Source organism: Triturus cristatus, chromosome 12 (genome assembly GCF_964204655.1).
Source record: "Triturus cristatus chromosome 12, aTriCri1.1, whole genome shotgun sequence".
Taxonomy (NCBI): domain Eukaryota; kingdom Metazoa; phylum Chordata; class Amphibia; order Caudata; family Salamandridae; genus Triturus; species Triturus cristatus.
This window is the reverse complement of record NC_140595.1, coordinates 861,457,161-861,481,371: the sequence shown is the minus strand read 5'-3', so window position 1 is coordinate 861,481,371 and position 24,211 is coordinate 861,457,161. Positions and strand designations below refer to the sequence as shown.

The 24,211-nt window shown below is 44.5% G+C and overlaps 1 protein-coding gene across 4 annotated transcripts in view; it reads right to left on the bottom strand.

Annotated features, from left to right (window-relative positions):
* Window positions 1–6,116: 6,116 nt before the first annotated feature.
* The window catches only part of LOC146783126 (uncharacterized), a 72,384-nt gene continuing 54,289 nt past the window's right edge, over window positions 6,117–24,211 (bottom strand). For all 4 annotated transcript variants that reach the window (XM_085638816.1, XM_085638818.1, XM_085638819.1 and 1 more), the window contains 2 exons: window positions 8,980–9,789; window positions 6,117–8,729 (listed from right to left, as the gene is read on the bottom strand). In XM_085638816.1, the coding sequence (XP_085494942.1) occupies window positions 7,936–8,729; window positions 8,980–9,789 (1,604 nt within the window). In that variant the 3' untranslated portion in view covers window positions 6,117–7,935. The remainder of the gene's footprint in view (window positions 8,730–8,979; window positions 9,790–24,211) is intronic.

The following is a 24,211-nucleotide window of genomic DNA, read 5'->3' as shown; positions in this document are numbered from 1 at the left end:
CTGAGAAAATAAATGATGGACAGAATGCCAGAATTAATCTCAACCACTGGCAATTACTTGAGATTACATACAAGTACATTGTTCCCAAATTGCTGGGGGGTGACTTAGATGGTAGCAGGCATCCCTACAACTGTCTAACAGCCTGCTGAAAGGCCTGGACCTAAGATGGGTGCAGCAGAGGGAGTCAAACTCTGGCTTCATCCTATTTTAGAATAAGAATTGACTAAAACGGTGAGAAAGAGTCTGGGACCGGCACTGATTATTTAAACAGTCCCAGGAACAGGACTACCTCTGTGATACAGAAGAGAACTTCTGTTTCCTATGGTGCTGCTTATGTTTTTGAGGAAAACCCCTTGGTGGACCCTGTATGGGGTGTTCCTGCAATGCTTAGCTAATGAACTGTTGGACTCCAACTCTCGCTGACCTACTGGTAACCAGAAGAACACGGGTTGCAGGCTGAGAAGTCATAATTGGAGGAACGATACCAACCGCAACACGACCACCCTGCTGGACAACCTCGCCAACCTCGGACTCCAGCAACTGGTCAACACCCCCACCCACCACGCCGGCCACACGCTCGACCCCCTCTTCTCATCCAGCAAGCACGTCACCTTCAGCCACTGCACCGGACTCCACTGGACTGACCACAGCTGCGTCCACTTCAGCTTCAAGAAGAACACGGTCCAGCACCACCCGAAGCAGGTTCCCCACAGAAACTGGAGCAAGATCACCGTCGACCAGCTCACCACCTCCCTCAGCCAGAACCCACCGGTCAGGACAACGGACCCTAACACAGCAGCCCTCGACCTCACGCAATGGCTGACCTCCTGTGCCAACGACCTCGCCCCACTGAAGAACCCACTCACCAGGCCCAGAAGCAAGAAGGCCCCCTGGTTCACCGACGAACTCAAGGACTCCAAGAAGGCCTGCCGCACCCTCGAGAAGGCCTGGCGCCTCGACAAGACCACCGACAACATGACCGCCCTCAAACTCGCCACCCGCAGACATCATCAGCTCATCCGCACCACCAAGAAGAAATCTTTGAAGGAACGACTGGACAAGAACGCCCATGACAGCAAGGAGCTCTTCAACATCGTCAAGGAGTTCTCCAACCCCAGCGCCGGCAACAACGACATCACTCCCTCGCAGGACCTCTGCGACTCCCTCGCCTCGTACTTCCACCGCAAGATCGCCGACATCCACAACAGTTTCGGCGCTCCACCCCCGCACCCATCGACCGAACCTACACACCCCGCCGCTATCCTCCAGACATGGACCAAAGTGGCCACCGAAGACACGACACGCATGATGAGCACCATCCACTCCGGATCCCCGACCGACCCGTGCCCCCACCATGTCTTCAACAAGGCCGCCTCTACCATCGCACCCCACCTCCGAGACCTCATCAACGCCTCCTTCGACACAGCCACCTTCCCGGAGAGCTGGAAGCACGCCGAGCTCAGCGCACTACTGAAAAAACCAACAGCGGACCCGACCGACCTCAAGAACTTCCGCCCAATCTCGCTCCTTCCATTCCCTGCCAAAGTCATCGAGAAGGTCGTCAACAAGCAGCTGGCCGCCTTCCTCGAGACGAACGGATCCCTCGACCCATCGCAATCCGGATTCAGAGCCAACCACAGTACCGAGACCGCCCTCATCGCAGCCACCGACGACATCCGAGCCCTGCTCGACAAAGGTGAAACAGCGGCACTCATCCTCCTTGACCTCTCCGCAGCATTTGACACTGTCTGCCACCGCACCCTAGTCCAACGCCTCAATGACACCGGCATCCAGGGGACTGCTCTGGAATGGATCATCTCATTCCTCTCCGGCAGAACACAGAGAGTACGCCTCCCTCCGTTCCGCTCTGAGGCCACCGAAGTCATCTGCGGCGTCCCGCAAGGATCGTCGCTCAGCCCCACTCTCTTCAACATCTACATGAAACCCCTCGCTGCCATCGCACGCCAACACAACCTCAACATCATTTCCTACGCCGATGACACCCAGCTGATTCTCTCCCTCACCAGAGACCCCGACACCGCCAAAGCCGACCTACACGAAGGGATGAAAGATGTCGCCGAATGGATGAACATCAGCCGCCTGAAGTTGAACACGGACAAGACAGAAGTCCTCATCCTGGGACCGTCGCCCTCCGCATGGGACGACTCCTGGTGGCCCCCGGCCCTGGGCACCGCACCCAAGCCAACGGACCACGCACGCAACCTGGGCGTCATCCTGGACTCCTCCCTATCGATGACCAGACAAGTCAACGCTGTCTCCTCATCTTGCTTCCACAACCTCCGCATGCTCCGCAAGATCTTCAGATGGATCCCGACCGAGACCAGGAAGACTGTCACCCAGGCCCTCGTCACCAGCAGACTAGACTACGGAAACACCCTCTACGCCGGCACAACAGCCAAGCTTCTGAAAAGACTTCAGCGTATCCAGAACGCCTCCGCCCGTCTCATCCTGGACGCCCCCCGACGCAGCCACATCTCGAGCCACCTGAGAGACCTGCACTGGCTCCCTGTCAACAAGAGGATCACGTTCAGACTCCTCACCCACGCACACAAATCCCTCCACGACCTGGGCCCAAGGTACCTCAACGACCGCCTGACTTTCTACACGCCCACCCGACAGCTACGATCCGCTAACCTCGCCCTCGCCGTCGTCCCTCGCATCCAGAGAGCCACCGCCGGAGGAAGATCCTTCTCCTACCTAGCGGCCAAGACATGGAACTCCCTGCCCGTCCACCTGCGGCTGACCCAGGACCACTTCGCCTTCAGGAAACAGCTCAAGACCTGGCTGTTCGAGCAGTAGCAGACCCCCTCCCCCAAGCGCCTTGAGACCCTTCCGGGTGAGTAGTGCGCGTTATAAATTCCATGATTGATTGATTGATTGATATGCAGATGTGTGGATCTGACCAAGACACTGTTTACAACTTCAACAGGGTTTAAACCGGAGACCTTAGGTGGATACATCGGCCCCGTTGTCATCAGTTTACTTAGCAATGTCATCTGCAAAATAACAAGAAGAGCTCAAGATTCACATCGATGAGGTATGGAAAAGCAGAAACTTATGCTACATTTAGGGCAAATGAAATAACATGGCTTCTTCTGAAGCGCTGGATAGGTATTGCCTAGCAAACGTTTTCTGAATACAGTGTGAAGCCTGGGAGATAGTCGGAAGGCGAGGACTCTGCAGGGAGAAGTATCCATCAGAAAATCTTTTCATGCTGTTCCCATTTGTTCAATGTAAGAAAGTTAATTCGTTTTTTACCACTTTTTTGCATGGAGTTTCAGTTGGTTTTACGGAAATGTAGATAACGACGGGAGGCAATTGTGTGGGGGCCTAGCCTTTCTTTCTTCTCTGGACAGTAACTTTTCACTTATCCGGGCAATGTCTTATTGGATGACACACTCGTTCCTCAAATCCTTAGTCAGGTGAATGACACTAAAGTTGGTCAGATTTTTACAGCTCTTCTCAAGAAGCCAGCTATACTGTTGTTACAAGAGCAGAGATCATGGATGTTTAATCCATTCTAAATATGTTTATGGTGCGTCCTGGGCTTGGCCTTTTCTGTAGGGTCATACCAAATGTTTTGCCTTTTCTCTTTCTGTTTTATGAACCCTCTTTTGTAGGCTTTTAGGCCTCTGCACACTTGACCACTGCTAACTAGTGCTAAGATGCTTGTGCTCTCTCCTTTAAACATGGCAGAATTGGCTTACACCTATTTGGCATATTTAATTTACTTGCAAGTCCCTAGTCAAGTGGTGCTACATTCACCAAAGGCCTGTAAATCAAGCGCTACTAGTGGGCCTGCAGCAATGATTGCGCCACCCACTTAAGTAGCCCTTTAAACATGTCGCAGGCATGCCAATGTGGCCTTTGTGTGCAGTTTTAAACTGCCATTTCTACCTCGCAAACTAAACCGTTTGCCAGGCCCAAGCAATTATTTTTAATACATATAAGTTACCCTTGGGGTAGGCCCTATGCAGCCCAGAGGGTAGGGTGCAGTGTATTTAAAAAGCAGGCATTTACTTATAAGGTTTACATGTCTTGGTAGCAAAAAAAACCTCTTATATTTGTTTTTCACTACTGCGAGGCCTTCTTCTCCCATAGGATAACATTGAAGCTACCTTATTACATTTCTTTTTTTTTTAAATAGGTTTACTATTTTCAGCCAATACAATGTCAGCAAATAAAGACAAGTCTGATACAAAGGAGCATTACTGAACCAAAACCCACCTTATTACATTTAATAAGCCACTTCCAATTGGGAACAGTGAGACAAGTCGAGTTTGATGTCGAAAGAATTGTAACTAAAAGCTCTGTTTAATAGTAAAGTCGGATTTGTAATCACACGTCTAAAACAGTGCACTTTTAGAAAGTTGCCAATTTCTTGCCCTAACCACTTAGTGCCAGCAGCCTGTTCCAGGGTCACACGACGAGGTGTAGCTGGCAGCTGGTCTTTGTTTATTGTTCCCAGACAGTGAGAATAAGGAAAGATAGGTGGCCAATTTGAGATGAACGAGGGGGAGGAGATGTCAGCTAGCACACTTGCACATCACAAAGGACCTGCATGAGCACTCTCACCAAGGGATGGTCACTAGTCTAAAGTGACCCCTGACAAGCTGGGCCAACATGAGGATGAAGGGGAAGCTAACCACCTCAGGATAGTGGAAACCTATGGAAGCTTCCTCTGCTTCAAAGTGGGCACCAGGTACAATTATTGGACCTCAGGTGCAAACTCTTCAGTACACTTCTGGACATGTGGACTCTGCCAGAAAGGACTGCTGCCACTATTCTGCTCTGAAGGATTGCTGCCCTCTTGTTTGAGTGAGAGGGATTAACCTGCATCTGTTGAACTCAGGACCCCAGTGACTCCAAGGTCTAGTTGGCTGGCCCCCTGACTAGAGCCTCAGGGACAGAAGGCTTCAACAGCCTTGAACCCAGCCCCTGGACTCTGCCATCGGTGAATCCTACCCTGCCAAGTGGTGCCACCCCAATCCTGGACCTTTGGAAGTGGGTCTGAAGGTGCTCTTCTAGCCCATCTGTGGATCCAAGAGAACCATGCATCTTCTTTGCTGCACAGTGCAACCCCCAGCAGAACTAACACATTGTCTCTGAGGTGTGGACTTTCTCAAAGCAAGGACTTTGCTTTGCAGCCCAATGAGAACCGCAACTGCGCAACACATCTCCGATGCAGGCTCTCGCATCACAAGCCTCTTGTTAACAGCAACCTCAACGACGATGCAGAACTCCGCATACCAAGCCCCGCAGCTCCTTCAGAACCAGCCGGTGCACGACACATCCTCGACACAGGACCTTGCAACGCAAGGCCCATTGTCGACATCCTCCTCGATGACGACACAGGACACCGCATCACAGCCTTGCAGCTCTCTGAACCGACGCAGCATGATGCAGCTCGGACCAGGACCTCGGATTGCCTCGGCTGTTTGGCACATCCTGGACTCAGGACTTCACAACTCTTCACAACCAGGATTTACGGTACTCTTGTTCAGTTGGCCTAGCTGGGTCCAGCACTATCACGGTCTGCCTGAACTTGTAACTTTGTTCCAGTCTTGCGTGAGCACATATACACAGTTGACGATGTTTGCTTTTTGGTGCAATATTTAATGAAATCTTTATAAATTGCATATCTCCAGTTCTACTAATAAAATTGTTGGCGTTTTGATCTTTTTTTAAAAAAAATTAAACTGTACTCCATATTTCTAAATTGGTGTGGGGGGGGTTTCTTATGTGGTTTTCACTTTATTACTATTTAAAGTGCTGTATAAGTATTTTGGACATTACCTCTAAGTTAAGCCTGACTGCTCTGTGCCAAGCTACCAGAGGGCTGAGCACAGATTATTTTGGGTTTGGTCGTGCCTCACCCTGACAAGAATTGTGGTTCCTGCTTGAGTATGGTTTCACCCTCCTCAACCAGTAAATCAATTTGTTACAGGGCAGAAGAAAGGAGAGTCTTTCAGTCACTGGGAACACAGACTTGCTCTCTCACATTTCCTTTCACTAACGTCGGGTGACTAAGACTTGGTGCCCCTACTCTTCATTGACTGAAAAGAGTGGACAAAGTAAATAACGACATACACTGGTTGCATTGAGACTGCTCTTTTAATAATCCCACATTTATTATATCAACCTCATGTTATTCTTTTTGGAAGTTGGATCAAGATTTCCTTATGTCCTGTTTGAATTCATTTGAAACTTTTTCAAGGCTGTACAGAATCTTACATACGTTCCCAAAAGACATACCTTTTCTCACCAACCATATCCAGTTATTTGGGAACATGAAACTATATATTACAACTGCATATGCAATAAGTTATCTTCATTCAACTCTGCATCCACACCTGGCACCCTTCCTGTTCTACACTCTTTCAAGAGTCTACGACTGGTCCCTTGATGCTTAGTGCTTTGGTTGTCTTTTCATTCAATTGGAAAACATAGCATCGTCATATAGGAAATTTACACCATATACACCTTTACAAAGTCTGTAATTCTCATAAAATCCAATCTTCACATCTTTATGATGTCTTATATTGGGATTAAAGAGGATCACATTGTATTGCCAATTATTATACTATGACTTTATGTATTGTGAAGGCACTTTTTGACAAAACTCAACAAACTGTTGTAGCTACATTAATAGACAGCTCAGCTTTGTCCAGGTTATGAAGGTCTCTACGTGGGAGTCACCTTTGATGGCAGAGGCACCCCTGTAATGCATTTGCGATAAAAAAAAAAATTCATGGACATTAATCAATATCAGACAACTCGTAAACTTGTTACCAAGTCATATTAGTTTCCCCGATGTCATGCTCCATTTCTTCCCTAGTTGTACAGAGAAGTGAGTGACGAGGGGCAGGAGGGTAAGAGGTTTATAACACTGAACGTTTAAGCAGTCCCAACAATGTTTATCTCATAGTAGTGTTTTACACCAGGGTATTTCAAACGTGGTTTAGCTCATTTAGGTGTACTAAAAATGCTCCTTCAGTGTTTTCATTTTGATTCCTGTGTAGTTCTGCTCACCCGAATACTCAAAATCTTTTGACATGTAGGTGAAAAATGCTCCAGTTTCTGTGGACGATGCCCACCAACCCACGTAACTGTCAGAGGATTTTCATGGTGGTGCCAGATTTCCTCTAGGAACAAGTGCCACTGATGGGAAACACCCCCAGCAAGACAAGAGAACATGACTGAACAAGCAGTCAATGTAAAACGCCAATAACATCCTCACCAATGAAGACAAGTAACGCTCTGGCACAGCACACGACTCATACTTGTTCAGCACAGTGGCAGACATTGAAGAAATTGAAGGAGGGAGCTAAGTGATGGTGAATACCATGGTAAGTGCTTGATAAGACACAACATTAGACGTACTAAGGTGGGGCTACACATCACTGATCAGCCTCAGCATCCTACTACAGCAACACTTGAACACTGCCCATCCATCAAAAGTGTGCAGGGGGGCAGACAATATTCGCATCCTTGAATCCAGATTCTGTCTCCGCAACAATGAGGGAGTCCTTAAAACCAGCATGACTGTCATTTGGCAAAGTCTTCGTGTAGAGACGGAAGAGGAAGGTGCAGTTGGGGATGTCAATCAACTCATGGATCACAGCCACTGTCAGGACAAAGCCTGAAGAGATGAAGTGCCACACAATTGCTTTTGGAGTAAACAAAACTCAATCATGGATAATAGATACCAAACACTGATTGGCTTCAGCTGGTTAATTTATTCCGTTTCTTCAACAGCTAAGAAGAGAACAGACCCATAACATGATTGATCCAAGAAGGCCTGCAATCTATGAGAATTGTCCCTAGAATGTCTATACGTAGTACATTTCTATACCATAAACATAGCAGAGGTGACCAGGATGAGATTACGCACTGGTCACAGTTATTCATTGGTCAATGCTTGCCCTTCTTGCGAGGAGTAGGAGTGTCACTTTCACCCAGCTCATCCCTCCTCCTAGTCACTGGCCTTGTGGCAGGAACTCGCACCATTGATGCACTGCTTGCTGAACTGAATTCCTCACTGTGCAGTGGTGGTGTGGCTGTTTCATGCATCTGCGGGTTGGCAATAGTCATGTCACCAATTGCAGTATTTACCTGTACCAACCCTCTGGTCAAATCAGTGTTGCACTTAACCATGTCCTTATGCATAGCCACGGTGCGCCTGCTGAGCAGAGTGGTTGCACTGGCCAAACGTCCCACAGAGCGCAACATAGTCTGATCATTCAGCTGTTTTCGTGCTACTGCGTTCTTTCCAGTATGACCCTCGACCAGCTTAACCATGGCTTGAGCTATGGTGTCTATACCTTCAGATATTTTCTGAAGAGTGCCTTGCATTGAAGCACAAGCCCCAGCGACACTGCTGCCCATATCGCGGAGTTCCCTACCCATGCTGTTAATAGCACGTAGCTGTTTTTGTTGCACATGCAGCATGGAATATTCTAAAACACGGACCTGGTCAATGGTTGATTTAGCATCTGGTGGAATAGGGTGTATGGGTGTTTTTTGACGTCCTCGTCTCTGTGTTGGGGTGGTTGGAAATACAGTGCCACTGGTGTGAGCAACATCTTCAGGGGGGGCAACCTGTATCCCTGGAAGTCTTGATGAAGTGGCTGGGTTGATGTCCCACATGTACTGTGGTGCAGTCTTCTCAAGAACATCTGCCTCAGCAGCACCACTGCTTCCTTGATCTGTGAACATATGTAAGAAGAGAGTTAGAGCTGGCAATGGATTCACATTGTTACACAGAATAACACTGTACATCATGCAACAGGTTGTACAAAGAGCAGATAACAGACACAAAGGGGCATTTTGGCATGGTGCTTGCAGGAGACATGTTTTACTATGTGCAGGCATCTTCATGGTGACCCATCACATAGTTAGGATGATGTGTGTGCCCAGGGTACAAAAGGTTCAGTGAATGGAGCTTTTTGCACTCACCTTCAGTTTCAGAATGCTGTTCCATGGGTTTCACTGTAGAAGTGTCTATTCCAATCAATACATGTGCAGCCTCCGGTGAAATTGTTGTCTCACAAAGACTCTCTGCATGTGTGAGGGGCATCTGTTGGCTGAGTCCTCCTTCTGTGCCTTCTTCCTCACTTATACTGATAAAGATTTTTTCCTTGGTGCGTCGTCGTGTGTCGTACCACCTCCTCTGGATTTCATCCACTGTGCGGTGGGTGATGCCAACAGCGTTCACCCTGCTCTGGATCCTCACCCAGATGGCCTTCTTGGCACTTTCAGGGACCTTCATAGCTGCTTTGCCAAATAGTCTATTGTAGTTCCTTGTCACCTCCTCCACTAATATATTCAGCTCCTCTTCACTGAATCGTTTTTTTCTTTTTCTTTGCTGTGGGGATTCAACGCCATATTGGCTTCCTAGGTCTGTGGTCTGGTACGATGACCAGGAGTTCTTGTTCTGCTCTGTGTCGTCATAGGACTCCTCCCCAGAATGGATCCCCTGATGCCTTCTCAGATGAGAGCTGTTGATGAAGCTTTTCTCGCATTCTGTGAACGCTCCATCCCCTGTATGGGGTCTGTGATTATCCACCAACTGTGACGTTGGCCATGAGCTCCCACCTGGCTCTGTGCACTCATATGCTTCCTCTCCAGTGTGTACCACCTGATGTCCATACAGGTCCACCCGTTGACCAATGGCTTTCTCGCACTCTCTGCACGGGCCCAGCTCCTCCCCAGTTTGGATGCGCCGGTGAATGCACAGACCCTTCGTCTTAATAATGGCTTCGTTCTCTGTGGAACAAACAGAGATTGATGGTTATTATGTGTGGTCAGGCATTCCTAGGACTCGCAGACCTAATGCTAAACCGTGAAACTTTAATCCATTCGCCCAAGCCCTCACCAACGAAGACACCATGAGCCTGAGTGAATCCATGTGTCTCCAGATCTCTCAGAAGAAAAAGAAATACCTGATTTGAGAGCATTTTGGCACCAATCCCAAGTTCCATTTTAAAATACATCATGTAATAAAGTAAAACAGTTTGCCTTTTCTCACTGTATAAAGTAAACACAGATCCTAGCATGAGCTTTCAAAGCCGATAAACAAACACTAGAAAGAAACACTCTATTGGAATATGTACCCAGCTCTGTGCTCATGAATGAACTAGGAAGCAAAAACAAAGCGTTCAGGACTGAGAAGGTGGCCGCTACTATAGCTGAAGAGTGAACCCAAGTGCACCGACAGATAGGCAGCACCAGGGCCATAGTGCAGTCTCTGAACTTTCATTGCCAACTGAGTTGGGGACAATTTCCTAAAATTTAAAGAAATGTTGCATGTCATTAAATCATGCTTGTGATTGCTCCAAAAAGAAAAAAAACCAGAGTAAAATGTACGGATCCATATGATAATGTTACAAAAGCACCGACTCAGATGCTGGATCAAACGGAGGATACCGGTGATGGTGAGGACAGAGTCCCACCGGTAGAGGGGGGAGGGGGAAGACAAGCACCTCAAGAGAGAACGGATCATCCTGCAGGCAGATCTGTGCCAATCTTTTCTGACCAACATCACTTCTTACTTTCTAAAATGTATCACGTTTTTTTGCCCTGGTATTGGGACTGTAAATGGAGCCTTGAAAACCTACGACCCTCTAGCCCAGTGGTTCCCAAACTTTTGACTCCTCAGGACCCCCATTGAGTCAACACTGAAAGCCGGGGACCCCCAAGCAATTTGTAGGATTTAAATTTCAAACATTAAAACAGTAATTAAAAAAAAATAAAAACACGTGTGCACACAAAACAAATACTCGAATTACTAAGGATTTCAGGGGCATATTTACAAGTCCCTATCGCCATGGGAACGTCACTTTTAGCGATGTTCCTGTGGCAATAGGGGCTTCGCCTTATTTACAAGGCAGCGTTAAGCCACTTATTGTGGTTTAAGCTGCCTTGTAAATAAGGCCCCCTATCACGCAATGCTTAGCGTGAAAAAGGTGGGCAGTGGGAGTTACAGTGGGCGTTTCACTCCAACACCCATTGATTGTGACTCTGCCCTCTATTTACAAGGTCAGCTTAAATAGGAGACGGCACCCAAATTAAGACCATGAAAAACCTGGTCTTAACTTTGCGAAATGATGAGAAATGCCTTATTTCTCCTCGTTTTTACTTTTTCCAACGGAAAAAGCGAAACACCTTTGATTGTTTATGTTCAGGAAGGTGACCCTTCCTGCATATAAACAATCTTTAATAAAAATGACGTGTTGTAACTTCCATGTGTGCTGCATTAGGCAGCACACATAAGTGACAAAACAGCATTACAAAATTGTTCATGTGCAGGAAGTGGGAACATAGCAGCATCAGGATAATGATAGACTGGGAATAAACATATGTTGCTAACTTTTACCATGCAGTTTGAAAGCAGCTCTTTGATGACAGTTTATAGGACACTGCTAGATTACGATTGTCCCTTATGAATTGCACAGTGGTGAAAGAATCTCTGTGACCTATGCACATAAAATATGTTTTTTAAAATGCATTGTACACGTTCTTTGCAGTAGGCATATTAACTCTCTGTGTCACATTAGATAAGTCAAAGCTGCCTCTGGACAAAACTCTCATCTCTCTCCAGCAGGTACATTAATCACTGGCATTTTCTTGACACTTTTATAGTTGCTCGAAAACTGCTAATTTCACAAAGAACTTTGTAGTGCTTTTAAAGTTGCTGGCTGAGGACCCCCTGGGAATGTGCCACGGACCCCTGGGGGTCCTCGGACCCCAGTTTGGGAAACACTGCTCTAGCCAGTTCGTCCATCAGCACCTTCCAATCTATATACAAACGTAGTACTTTGGAGAGGTTAAAAGCGTAAAAGTTACAGTTTACTACAAGAACTTGTCACTGGTTACTTAATAAAGCTGGTTTTCAAATCACCAAAAGCACACTGATCACATCGCACTCTGAGGGTGCACGCAGCTGTATCTACAGACATGACTGACGGAATCTGAGCCATCAAACCTGAGCCGGTGATCCTTCTGGACTGCTCCATCCTTTTGTGAATGAGTGCCTTCACGATTGTATAATATGTTAACATGGCCTCCACTGCCACCCTCTGAGAACTCTGCAGTCCAAAAATACCTCAGTCTGATCCCAGGCCCCTACATAAATGGGCTTTGCCAATAGTAGTGAAGGGCAACGTATCAGCAGGAGTTGCAAAGGTACTAGCAGAGCATTTTACATACTGGGAAAATCTACTTAGCTGCCATAGAACAATATCTGTGGAGTGTATTATATTTGAGTTTATTTTTATTCCAATTGGATTAGAAAATAATTTTCAATAATTCTTTGATAGTTCGTTCAATTTGAAGCTGGCAAAAGACAGTTGTAAAATTTAGAGATAAAGTGGCTTAGACAGTTAACCCATGCCGATTCATTTCTTGTGTTTTATCTGTCACATTGTATGATAAGTTATACAAGTTATTTGATTAGATGCTTATGGGTCGCTGTTAGATTTTATTTTATCTATTACAATGTGTAAATATAATCATAACAATTGCATCCATAAGTGTGTCACTATTAAAATAATGGTAAAATATAACATTTTAATAAAGTTAAATAAAGTAACGAAAAAATATAATACAAATAGGTACAACAACACTTGAAAGTCTGATTTTCTTTATCCATACATGCAACAAATGGGACTTTATATAATACAACTTTTTATCGATTTATTATTTTCCATATACACTTTCTCTGTAGTTCTGTTGCTATATATTTATTACCTTACGCCTACTGTAGAAAAAAAGGCCTTCGACTCTCTCCAATGCACTATTCTATATCTCATCCTATACCTCTCTCAATATGTCCTCTACCGTCACTCGGATTCATCGCACACATCATTGTACTACGATGGTCCTCCTAATAACTCTTTCTAGGCTCTTCCCTCCTCTATCCTTGCTTTGACTCATCCCAAACCAAATTTTACTACTATTATCTCCCAAATAACACTAACTTACCTCCTCTATCCTAATAAATCTAACATACTCACATGTCAACGGCTCGAGTTACCAAGTTATATTGACCTATACTAATCCACCAGTAATCCATTTTAGGTTCTGGAGTAGCGTGGTACTCGCTGAAAAGCGCTTCAATGCCTCGTCAGGGGTAGTAAGCACTAAACAAATACCATTACAATTTGCAAGACCTTAACTGTGATAGTCAATCTTAAGGAAATGTTTACATTTCAGATGAACCTATTGCACATAGACAGTTCCACTGGTGATGCTTCATTCATATGGTCACAGTTTTATGTGGCCATCTTGGAGTAATTGTACACCGCATTCCACCTCTCTGTTCTGAGGCTGGCTGGAGAGTGGATCCTACAATAGCTGCGGCTGCTTGGATCTTTTCATGTAGGTAAATACTTTGAATAATACCTTATGGTACTGTTTCCCCAACTGTGGGTCACAAGCAGATTCTTGGAGGGTCATGAAAGTCCAAACAATAAATAAAGATGCCTTAGAATTCTCTATTTTTCTCGCCCAATTTGCTGCACTTCAATGACAGCGGTCAAATGCCCGGCTATGTCTTCGAAAAACTGCAGCTTATTTATTTATTTTTAACATGGGGAATGTTCTCACTTTGTAGTCGGGGAAAGAAAAGTAAAGTGAAATATGTGACAATCTTCGTAGGGTACAGAGTGTGAAAGAAAAGGCTCTAGGATGTCATTTTTTGGAACACACAACAAACTGTGATCGCCTGTAAATGAACTGCACACATTCAGTACTTCGGAAGGCAAACATGAAGCATATTTTTTGTAATTCTGAAGTGTGATGGAAAAAAGATTTTAACAGGATCAAAACAAATCGGTACACTTGTACTTGGTGATGCACAAATCATATTCATTGAAACCCGATTTGCATAGATCATCATATGTGTGCAATATAGTTTTATCAGTAAAACTGTACGTCTGTGCAAATGGAGTGCTCACTTTTAACTGAAAATGTGCTGTGTGTAAATGACGGAGCATGCCCACACAACGCTATAGTGACATTAAAAGCATCAAATCCCTCTTATCGATAAAAGCCAGGTGCTTTGTGAACATTTGTCATGCTAAAAAGTCATGCATCTAAATGATTTGGGAAGCATACATTTACAATTAACTGTAGGCATGTTTTATCCAATTACCGAGGGTTGACCTTCCAAGTTAAATTGAAAGAGGTTTATTCACCATTTTTGCTTGAGACAGTTTGAGAAAATTATTCAAGCTTTTTAGTTGTGTTCTCCAAAAACATATTTCACAGTCAGGGAGAACCCGCCGCAGAGTCCTGTGTGGTGGTTCGTGTCCTCCTTGCTGACTTTGTGGGTTTCCCATTCCATGTGACTCCAGACACTGAACATTGGTGGTTTAAAGCCCATGAGGCCACATGCTGCTGGAGTGTTCTCCAAGAGAAGGAAATCTTTGGCACAGACACAAGCTTTAGAATATTTATTCTATATTTAATGTTAAGTGCAGATGTTTATGTTTTAAGAAGCCTCTTTGTTTGTATAAAGTCGATTAAGTGTGAGATGAGGCAAAGCTATTTCACGACGCATTTCAGTCTTCATCTTCAAATTTTACTGAATTGCAATTTCTACTGTGATTTACATGAATAAACCGAATAAACTGGAAGCGCCCAAAAACCTCTCACTATATTTGTCCTATAGCCCAAAAAGTATTTGGACCTTTTTTGTGGGCACAAGAACCAGACTACTTCACTACTTTTTTGCATTTTTCTAAGACTCAGGGAGATTGTGTAATTTGCCCAGCATGATAGGAAGGTAAGCCGAGGCTGGGGTTTTCACAAGGTACCCAGTGTTCCAAAGTCAGCAGCTCTAGCCTCTAGGCCACATCTCCACAAGAAAAAAAAATGGAAAAAAATATATTGCATATATAGAGTTGAATGCAGGGTTCTCTCCATTATTTGAAACAGCAGAAACGCTGCTTCTGTTATTATGTTCATGGCTACGGATTCTAGGAACAGTTCGACAGAGAACAATCGAATGCCTCTGTAGGGTCCAACCTTATATTTGTCATAAATCTGTCCACTGATCATAAAGCACAGACGCTGGAGCACGGTTCAAAGAATCCTGTACCAAAGTCAACAGTGGCAACTCCATGGAAGCCCTGTGAAAGCAGCTTAATATGTAACGCCTTCGGCTGCTAGTACTGGGACTTCATCTGAACTTGCTATATTAATGGCTGATGATCCAATGAAGGTTTGTTTTTGAAGCCGCCAGCTCGGCATGAAACAAGCACCAAAATGCATCAGTGGTGGAATACGCTTATTAACCCTAAAGTCAAAGTTTGAGTTGTTCAGTACCGGGACAGGTTTTTATGAGCATAAATATATGCATCCAGGATAGAAGCTCTGTTGTGCAGTGTCGCGCCTGCGGCGTTGTTATATATGTGATGGGCCTCAATACCTTGTGCAGTTCTGTGCTAACTGAATCGGGTCTTAACACACTGCCTCACACTAATTTCTTCCCTCTTCAATTATTTCCCCTCACTTCATATGTTCATCTAAAAAACTGTGATGCTGTACAATAAATCGCGGTAATTTAAAACAGTCTGCCACTTTGTACTGAAGTTGAATTATGTCTTTGCATTCTAGACCATCATGCGGTCTAGTGAAGACCTGCGTTCATCCCTACATTTCCGCTGTCACATTATTAGTGTTGCTTTTAATCCTACTTACCTTAGTCTTCAGGATGATTGTTTTCAGTTGTCACAATAGCACAGATCCATTTTCTTGCCCTGTCTTAAACATTTGACTTTGATAATCTCATTAGTGTTCATTCTCATTAGATATTAGCTCGTCAACATCTTGTCAGATCAATTGTATTTTCTCAATGGCTTTATTTCCTGGCCCTATGGTTTGCTGACGTCCTGCTACGTGTTGGTGTAATGTGCAAATCCCTTTTCTTCTCCTAATAAAATCACAAAATTCATCCTTCTGCAAAAGCGATTCATCTAATCTTTATCTTTAACTTGCAGCATATTCTCTTACTGGTTGTATACTTGGTCCACGTTCATTCTTATATTTGTTTTCCAGGCGGACACTTATGGAAAATTAAGCAATACTTTATAAATGCTCGGGTTTAAAGGAGTACAAGGTATACTTCTCGGATGGTCTTTGTTGGCGCCTTCAAACCTCTACTAGTCTTAAAGCATTCATTAAATTCCTGATAACTTGTCATACCCATGGGATTCTACAAATGCTTCTTCAAGCGTTTTAGCTGAATTCTGTAACTGGAGGAATGTTGAAATCTCTGTGTCACTGGGATCATAAAGATCGCTTGCCATCAACTTGTGTCATTTTACTGCACATTATTAAATCGACTAATCCCGCTCTCTATTTTTGATTGTGAAAGAGCAATTGATTAGAATTCTACAGCATGTATTAGGAAGTATAGCTTTGCCTCGAACAAAGGATGTCTGGTTGGATAAGAAGCATTCTCCATCTGTGTCTAATCAAATCATAGCCTCCTAATGTTTTTTAAAGCGTATCATACAGTAAAGGTATCTCTGTTGTTTCCACACCACATCAGCGGGTTCGCTATTTTATTTATTCTCCTTAGCCTGCTAATAAAAACATTGCACGTTTATGCATTTGTTTTGTCAGATCCCTTGTATTGAGTTTTTTTTGTTCTTATTTTTTATTACCCGCAGTTGTGAGGCTGAATGCTCAGCTCAGTGTCAGATTAAATGCTGCATTGAGAAGAGTCTTCAGCTCCCAATAAACCCACCACTGAGTCACGAAGTGATGAATGCAATTGTTTACAGTTTGAAGCCAGTCAGCCCATCCTTCCTGTGCTTCTCCCAACCTGGTCTTGGGACCCTCTCCATTCTGTGTGTCCTACGGACTGGAAATGCTTGGGTAAGTCCTAGCTGCTAAAGGAAGTGGTATTTAAATGTGTGTTAATATTATTTGTTACTCTTCAAGGTATATTTTCTTTGCGATTATTATTTTTCTTCTTTCTGCCGCTCTCAGTTAGGCAGGATCATGCAATCACAATTATGTAAACAAGACATATAACTTCAATATTTCATCTTTAGTCCTTTAATCGCTCAGAGAGTCTTGCCTCTTTATCAAGCTTGGATCATCTTGATAGTTTAAAGATTTCCCAGATGGCATTATCTAAGTGAAAGTTTAAATTTTTCCTCTGTTTGCATTACAATTTGACAAAATGTGCCATACAGATGTTAGGTACTTACAAGGGAGGTACTGTTCCGTGGGGGAAGTGGTCAAAAAACGACCAATATCTACCCATTAGTTAGAGGGAAGAAGAGTGAGGTCTAGGAGTAGGTACTAGGGATGGGGGGAGACACAAGTTGTCTCTTGTTGCCCTCACACACCCCGAAGGATGTCATGCTTCATCATCGGGCGTCTGCTCCTCGTCGGGCCGGTGGTGCAATGCCCTACGGGTCCCCCGAAGGGTCTCTTTTGCGGGGATCTTTTAGAGAACTGCCGATGGGTGCATCCTTGGCGTTTCATCAGGACCAGGGGAGGTGGTGATGTGAGGTAAGGTAAGTGCACAGACTAAGTGTCGTGAGTGGGGTACTAATCGCCCTCTCACAGATCCAGTAATGGGGTGGTGTCTCCTGCACAAGTTGTGTGTGGTTAGGAAGTAAGTTATGCCCCCTTTGATATTGACCTACGAGGGGAGTTAGAGTTACTCCATGAGCTAAGCGGCGTAGGAGGCCCCCACCATCTAGGGGGGTTACTCAGGTGACGGCACTGGAAACGTGCCCGATCCAGACGCCAGCTCTGTCTTGTAGACCACTTAAGGCGTGAAACATGTCGACCTCTCTGTAAGCTACCTCAGACACATAACGTCACGACAGGTAACTATTAACCTACGGGTTTTTTACGGTACCAAGGGTACCTCATTATTAAATCACCTCTCAGTTTTTGGTAACCCTTAGGTATTTTTACTCACTTTGCACACACTACCCTCACTGCCTACCTTGGTACTTCCCCTTCACATACCCGCATGCACCCATCGGCAGTTCTCTAAAAGATCTCCGCAAAAGAGACACTTCGGGGGACCCGTAGGGCATTGCACCGCCGGCCCGACGAGGAGCAGACGCCCGATGATGAAGCATGACATCCTTCGGGGTGTGTGAGGGCAACAAGAGACAACTTGTGTCTCCCCCCATCCCTAGTACCTACTCCTAGACCTCACTCTTCTTCACTCTAACTAATGGGTAGATATTGGTCGTTTTTTGACCACTTCCCCCACGGAACAGTGCCTCCCTTGTAAGTACCTCATTGATTTTTCGGGGCATAGGCACTGGCTCCTGGTCCCCCTCTCTCCTATTTTGACATACCATACAGATGTTAACCAGGCTGTTCCTTTTGTTCAGAATTGTCACAGATATTTTTATTAACATTTTGAAAATATTCCAGGACACCATAAGTCTGCTTCTCACTTAAATGTAAGTTTTATATTTTGATATCTTGTCCATTTGTTGAGGAGAATGAATCATCTTGACGGTAGGACTATCTGATGTTCCATTTTTGCTCATAGACTTTTATCCACCACAACCCTGTTTCTGGCATTCGCTGCAACACATTCCTCATGTTGTTAACTTTCACCTCTATTCTAAAATATTATTGTGGAAGTTTAGTCCCATTTCACCCCCTTCTTGTCCCTTTCTTTATTCTAACACAACTTGGTATGAATGACAGATGCAAAGGCAGTCGACAGGTCCACAAAAGCTAGGTACAGTGGAGAGCGCCTGGCGATGTTATACTTGCCCAGGCTCCACTGCTCCACTGTACCCAGTCCTGACCTGAAACCATACTGACAGGGGTTTGAGAGTTTGTTACAAAAGTTTGAGGTGCGAAAACACATCACTGCTTAAGATCTTCACAGCGCTGTCAATTAAATTAATGGGTCTACAGCATCTGGGAGCGTCTGAGTCCCCTTTCTTAAAAATTGGGAAATTCACCTCGAGTGACCATGAACTTGGCAGCCCGTTGCTCAAACAGACATTAAACGCAGAGGTAAGCAAAGGACCCCAGATCTTGGGCTTGCACTTACTTAGACTGATGCCTTGCCCCCCGACTTTGCTTGATAGCCAAGGCCTGCGAGTGACAAACATGCTGCACCCTTCACCCTGCTCATTAATATCTGGGTAGGACTCATCTTCATTTGCTTGATCCCTGCAGGTGATGCTGCATTGCAGTGTGTTTAGCGGGGCAGACTTGCATTACAAAACGTGTTAATATTAACAAGGTCACCCGCTACCAACTCAGACCCTCTACGGTCCGAGTCCTCAACATAATCAATTATGGTCATATCCTCCAAGCTCTCAGTACTAAACCTTAGCTTAGCATTATAGTCTCCGCATATAATGCTATTTGGCTGAGTCTCCGTCCTACAAGATGGGACCTAAAGTTCCTCTAAAAAAGAAAATTGCTTGGCAAAATTTCTACAAACTACATTAGAGAATTCATTATTATCAATCATTGGAACTGTATTGTAATTGCTTTTATATGGCGCTTACCACCACTGACGAGGCGTCGATAAGCTTTTTCGGCGAGCAGGACGGTACTCCGGAACCCATAATGGATTAGTGTTGAATTATAGTGAAATATGAAAGTAATTTGAGTGGTGGATAGGTTAGTCAGGTATTTGGATTCAGAAGGATAGTGGAGGGTTAGACAAGGGTAAAAGATTTGCATTTATACAGCGATTGTTACCCCTGATGGGGTGTTGAAGCGCTTTTTTGGCGAGTAGCACACTACTCAAGGACCCATAAAGGATTAGTGGTGAATTAGTATAGTGAAATATGAAAGTAATGTTTAGTGGTGGATATTAATCAGTTATTTGGAATGAGAAGGGTGGCGGAGGGATAAAAGAGGGAAAAAGGTTCGCATTTATATAGTGCTTGCTGCCCCTGATGAGGTGTTGAAGGGCTTTTTCGGCGAGTAGCACGCTACTCTCGAACCCATAAAGGATTAGTGGTGAATTAGTATAGTGAAATATGAAATTTAAGAAGTGGACATGTTAGTCTGTTATTTTGATTGAAAAAGATATTGGAGGGATAGAAGAGTGAAGGTTTTAGACTATTTTTTTTGGGAGGTAAAAGCAGTAAGAGGAGGATTGGGATGAGTAAAAAGGGATGTGGAGGAGAAGAGTCCGAGGGAAGAGTTTGTAAAGGCTTGTTTTAAGATCGGTATAGTAAAAGAGGTGTCAGATGATGCAAGGAGGGGTAGAGTAGAGGAGAGTCTAGAAAGGGGATCATAGTAGTGGTATGGGGTTTGGGATGAATGAGAGAGAGGATGTAGAGGATATATTGATAGAGGTATAGGGTGAGAAATAGGGTGGTGCACTGGAAAGAGTAGTAGAAAGAGGTTTGAGATGAGTCAGAGTCGAGGTAGAGGATATATTAATTAAGAGAGGTATAGGGTGAGAAAGAGTAGTGCATTGGATATGCTGAATTAGAAGAAAGTGATAAATATATAGATCCATAAGTACATGGAAAGTATATTTATGCATAAAGGAAGTAAGTATATGTAGATTAAAGATATTGATGGAGGTACAGGATGAGAAATAGGGTAGTGTATTGAATATGCTTTTTTAGGAGAAAAGTAATAAATATATAGATCCAAGTACATAGAAGGTATATAGATGCATAAAGGATGTAAGTATATGTAGATTAAAGATGCATTAGATACACTCTAGTTTTCAAGTGTTGTACTTAAAAAAATATATAAATATTTTTTTAAACAATTATTCTACATGTTTATACAAGGCAATACACATATATAGGTACATATCTATAGTGCAAATAAATGCTTATATACAGAGGGATATGCTGTATATTTCTGTTTGCGTATGGTGCTCATGTGGGGAAAAGTCAATTCTGGAGTTGTTTTCTGAAGATAAGGTTGTTGTCTGTGGATCTTATGTCATCATTATGAAAATGAATCAAGTAAAAATAAAAGGAGCTGGTGGAGTCCTTAATTACACAGCCTGGAAGGCAGAACAACAAGTATTCATTTCAAACACTGAGATGTTAAGTGACAAATTCATCCAATTTATAGACGGCCCTTAGTACAGCCATAAGGAGAGGGGGTTGTGGCAACTGAAAAACATACACAAGCATTGGCATAGCCAATAGGTCTCGCCTTTGGGATCATATAAGTGGTGAGCCATGCAGCATAGAAGCTGCGAGTTTACAAATATTACAAAGAACACTCTGCGTATTGCTAGGCGCAAGCAGGCAGGAGAGGAGTGTGGGGAACGAGAAGGGGTGGTGGGGGGAGCGCAGTGGAAGGAGCAGGGGAAGATGGGGGAGAGAGGAAGGGAAATGTATTTGTATGGAAGAGGGGGAGAATGGGGGAGGGGGAGAGGAAGAGAAGGCCGAGGAGCAAGGAAGTGGGGAGAAAGGGTCAGAAAATGAAGGTGCGCGGCAGGAAGCTGAGAGGACGGGGGCAGAGGAGAGAAGGGAGTGTGTATGGGGATGGGGTAGTGGTGAAATTGGTGTGCTCCTGCAGGCACTTCTAGCTGCTCCGTCTCGCAGGTCACATGGGGGTTCCCTGGTGATGTGCACGGAGGGCGCCAAGCCTCTAAAGTGATGCCTTATTTCCACGGATGACGGCCGCCAATAATATACCGAGGGCATCAGCCCTGCCTCCCTGGCTCCTCCAACGGGTGTTTGTCACATCACACCTACACATTCCAAGTGCTGCACGCGATTGACGTACTGTGTTTACGATCTGATTGCGTTCAATGCAAAGCTGCTCAAAATTAATCACTCTGACTGAATCCTATCAGAGCGCCCTCTTACGAAAGCGACTTTCGATAGGGTGACCTTCTTCAATGCCCTACCCTTGAGGTTAGGACGCCGTGTTCAGAAACGTATATGCCAAATGAGACCCTCAACCAATTACGTTCGTCGGACACGACGGGCGACGTGAATAGACCCCACAGAGCCTGGACAGCGTTGAGAGAAGCTTGACAGAAGCACATTCTTTCCGACTGGCTTTAAATACACGGGAGAATATAACGTATCCGGTATACGGTCCTAAGAATAGCTGTACATGTGTATACCTCAACGTGTTTTTGGCTATGTTGCATAGTCATCAGATATGCAATAACAAACACGGCAAAGACGAGAAGAGAGCGGAGTTCGAAATACAAGTTATCAAGCCTGGGAGTTGTGTGTGCGCGCACGTTCTAAACGGAAATTAAAAAAAGAATTTTCAGTGACGCAATGAACCCTTGAAAACAGACCCTGCAGACCCTGGAACACTTTTTTATATAGTTTTCTGACATAGAAACAGAATATCTTTATCTACGAGTTCATACACAGATCTGGGTATGAGGAAAGCCTAATAGGGGCTCCATTGTTTTCTAAATGTTTGCAATAACTCTCTAGGTTATCCGCATAGAACGGCATTGCAGCCTTCAAATGCAGGAAACACACACTCTTTCAGAGGATAATATAAAAGTAAAAGTGCAATCCGTTTGGCTTGCACGGAACACAGAAAAACAAATAAAATAAAGAACAAGCCCGGGAGTTGTGTGCGCGCACTCAAAGGAAATAAAAAAACTAGGCATCCGAATTGCCACTTCTGCTGGCCACTGTTTCTTGGACAAGCATGCGCCACAGCAAGCGATCTGTTTTCAATTATCGCGCCCGTGTCTGGGCACGATAATTGAAAACAGATGTGGGCCGTACAAGCACGCACGCACGAGCGCGTGGTGAGCTTTCTGAAGCCCCTTACATAAAGTCGAGCAGAGCAGCGCATACGCTAGGCTCGACCTAAAAACCGCCACACGATACAGGCCAAGTAGCCCAGATCTCTTGAAAAAGGTGAATATCAAAAACGGCTAACAATTGCCATGCAGTCTGGAAGGCTGATCTTACAACGAATACCTGTAATGTTCCAAATGTCAGTTAGAAGGAGGACGTGTGAGCCCAGGGCTGCAACTCGGGGCAAGATGATTAGTCACTAAAGATGGTGAATGAGTAACTGGCTCAACTAAGACCTCAAGAAGAGTAAATCGACTTGAGAACAACTTGATAGAACTTCATAACTATATGTTAGTGGGACACCCGTAGGTATACTCGCTGTAGCAGCGTCATCATCAGTAAAAGCTGGAAGAGCGGGCTCTTTCCATTAGTAACAGGGACAAAAATAAATACAAACTAATGTTTAACTTATTAGCAAGTGGTGTCAAATCAACTGTGTGGCAATCTGGAGAAGACTTTCAATTAAGGTTGGATCTGCAGGGTAAAATATTTATCCGCAAGACACAAAACCACCGAGCTACACTAAAGTGTGTAAAAGTGCATCAAATCCAAAATACGCATGACAAGGAGTCTATTCATTAGCTTAATTAACCAAACCCCAACATTGGTTAATGGTAATCAGCAGTGCCCTATTGATTATATGTTTATACAGGCATGTTTTTTTGACCTCTGTATCGAATTCAATGTATTAAGAATAAGGGGTAGTAATCATTGGGCGTTAAAAGTGGCCAGAGAGGCAGCACCAATATTGAGGGAGCGAGTTATTCCAATGGAAATAGACTTCCCAAAACGTTTAACAGCGAGGATACATGAAACATACATTGATCAATTGACGCAGTATCAAATCCTTCATGAGATGGCCCGTGGTAGGGCAGTAGCTCAGCCAAATGCAGTATGGTATGCAAAGACCACTGCAGAGGTTGTAAATCGACTGAGACCAGTCATAAGGTTATGTAATAAGAAAGTAAAAAGGACCTGCCTTGCCAGCACTCCAAGCAGCAGTGGTTTGATAAAGAGTGTGTACTCGCTAGGAAGGAGTTGAGGGAAGCAGAAAGGGCGAGGCGATTCCTCGGCCCCGTAAATGCAAATGAGGTCTAGGACTGTAAGAAAGTGAGGATGAGGGTTGGGTTTCTTCCAATCAAACTGGGATCTTATGATCAGTACATTACAAGGAAATTACATGAGGAAGTTCTGGAAGTTGGTCCAGAGGGGATGCAGTATTGCGTTCCCACCGGCAAGCAGCATGGTGCCTGAAACTGACTGGGTGGCTTATTTAAGTTATTTTTATAAGCCCAGGGAGATAGCTGTGAGGAAATGCTGGCCAAACTTGGGGGAGGAAGCTTTGGAGTCGTTCTCCATCCAATCTATTGCCAAGTTGATAACCTCCTGTTAGACCTGTCAGCCCTTTG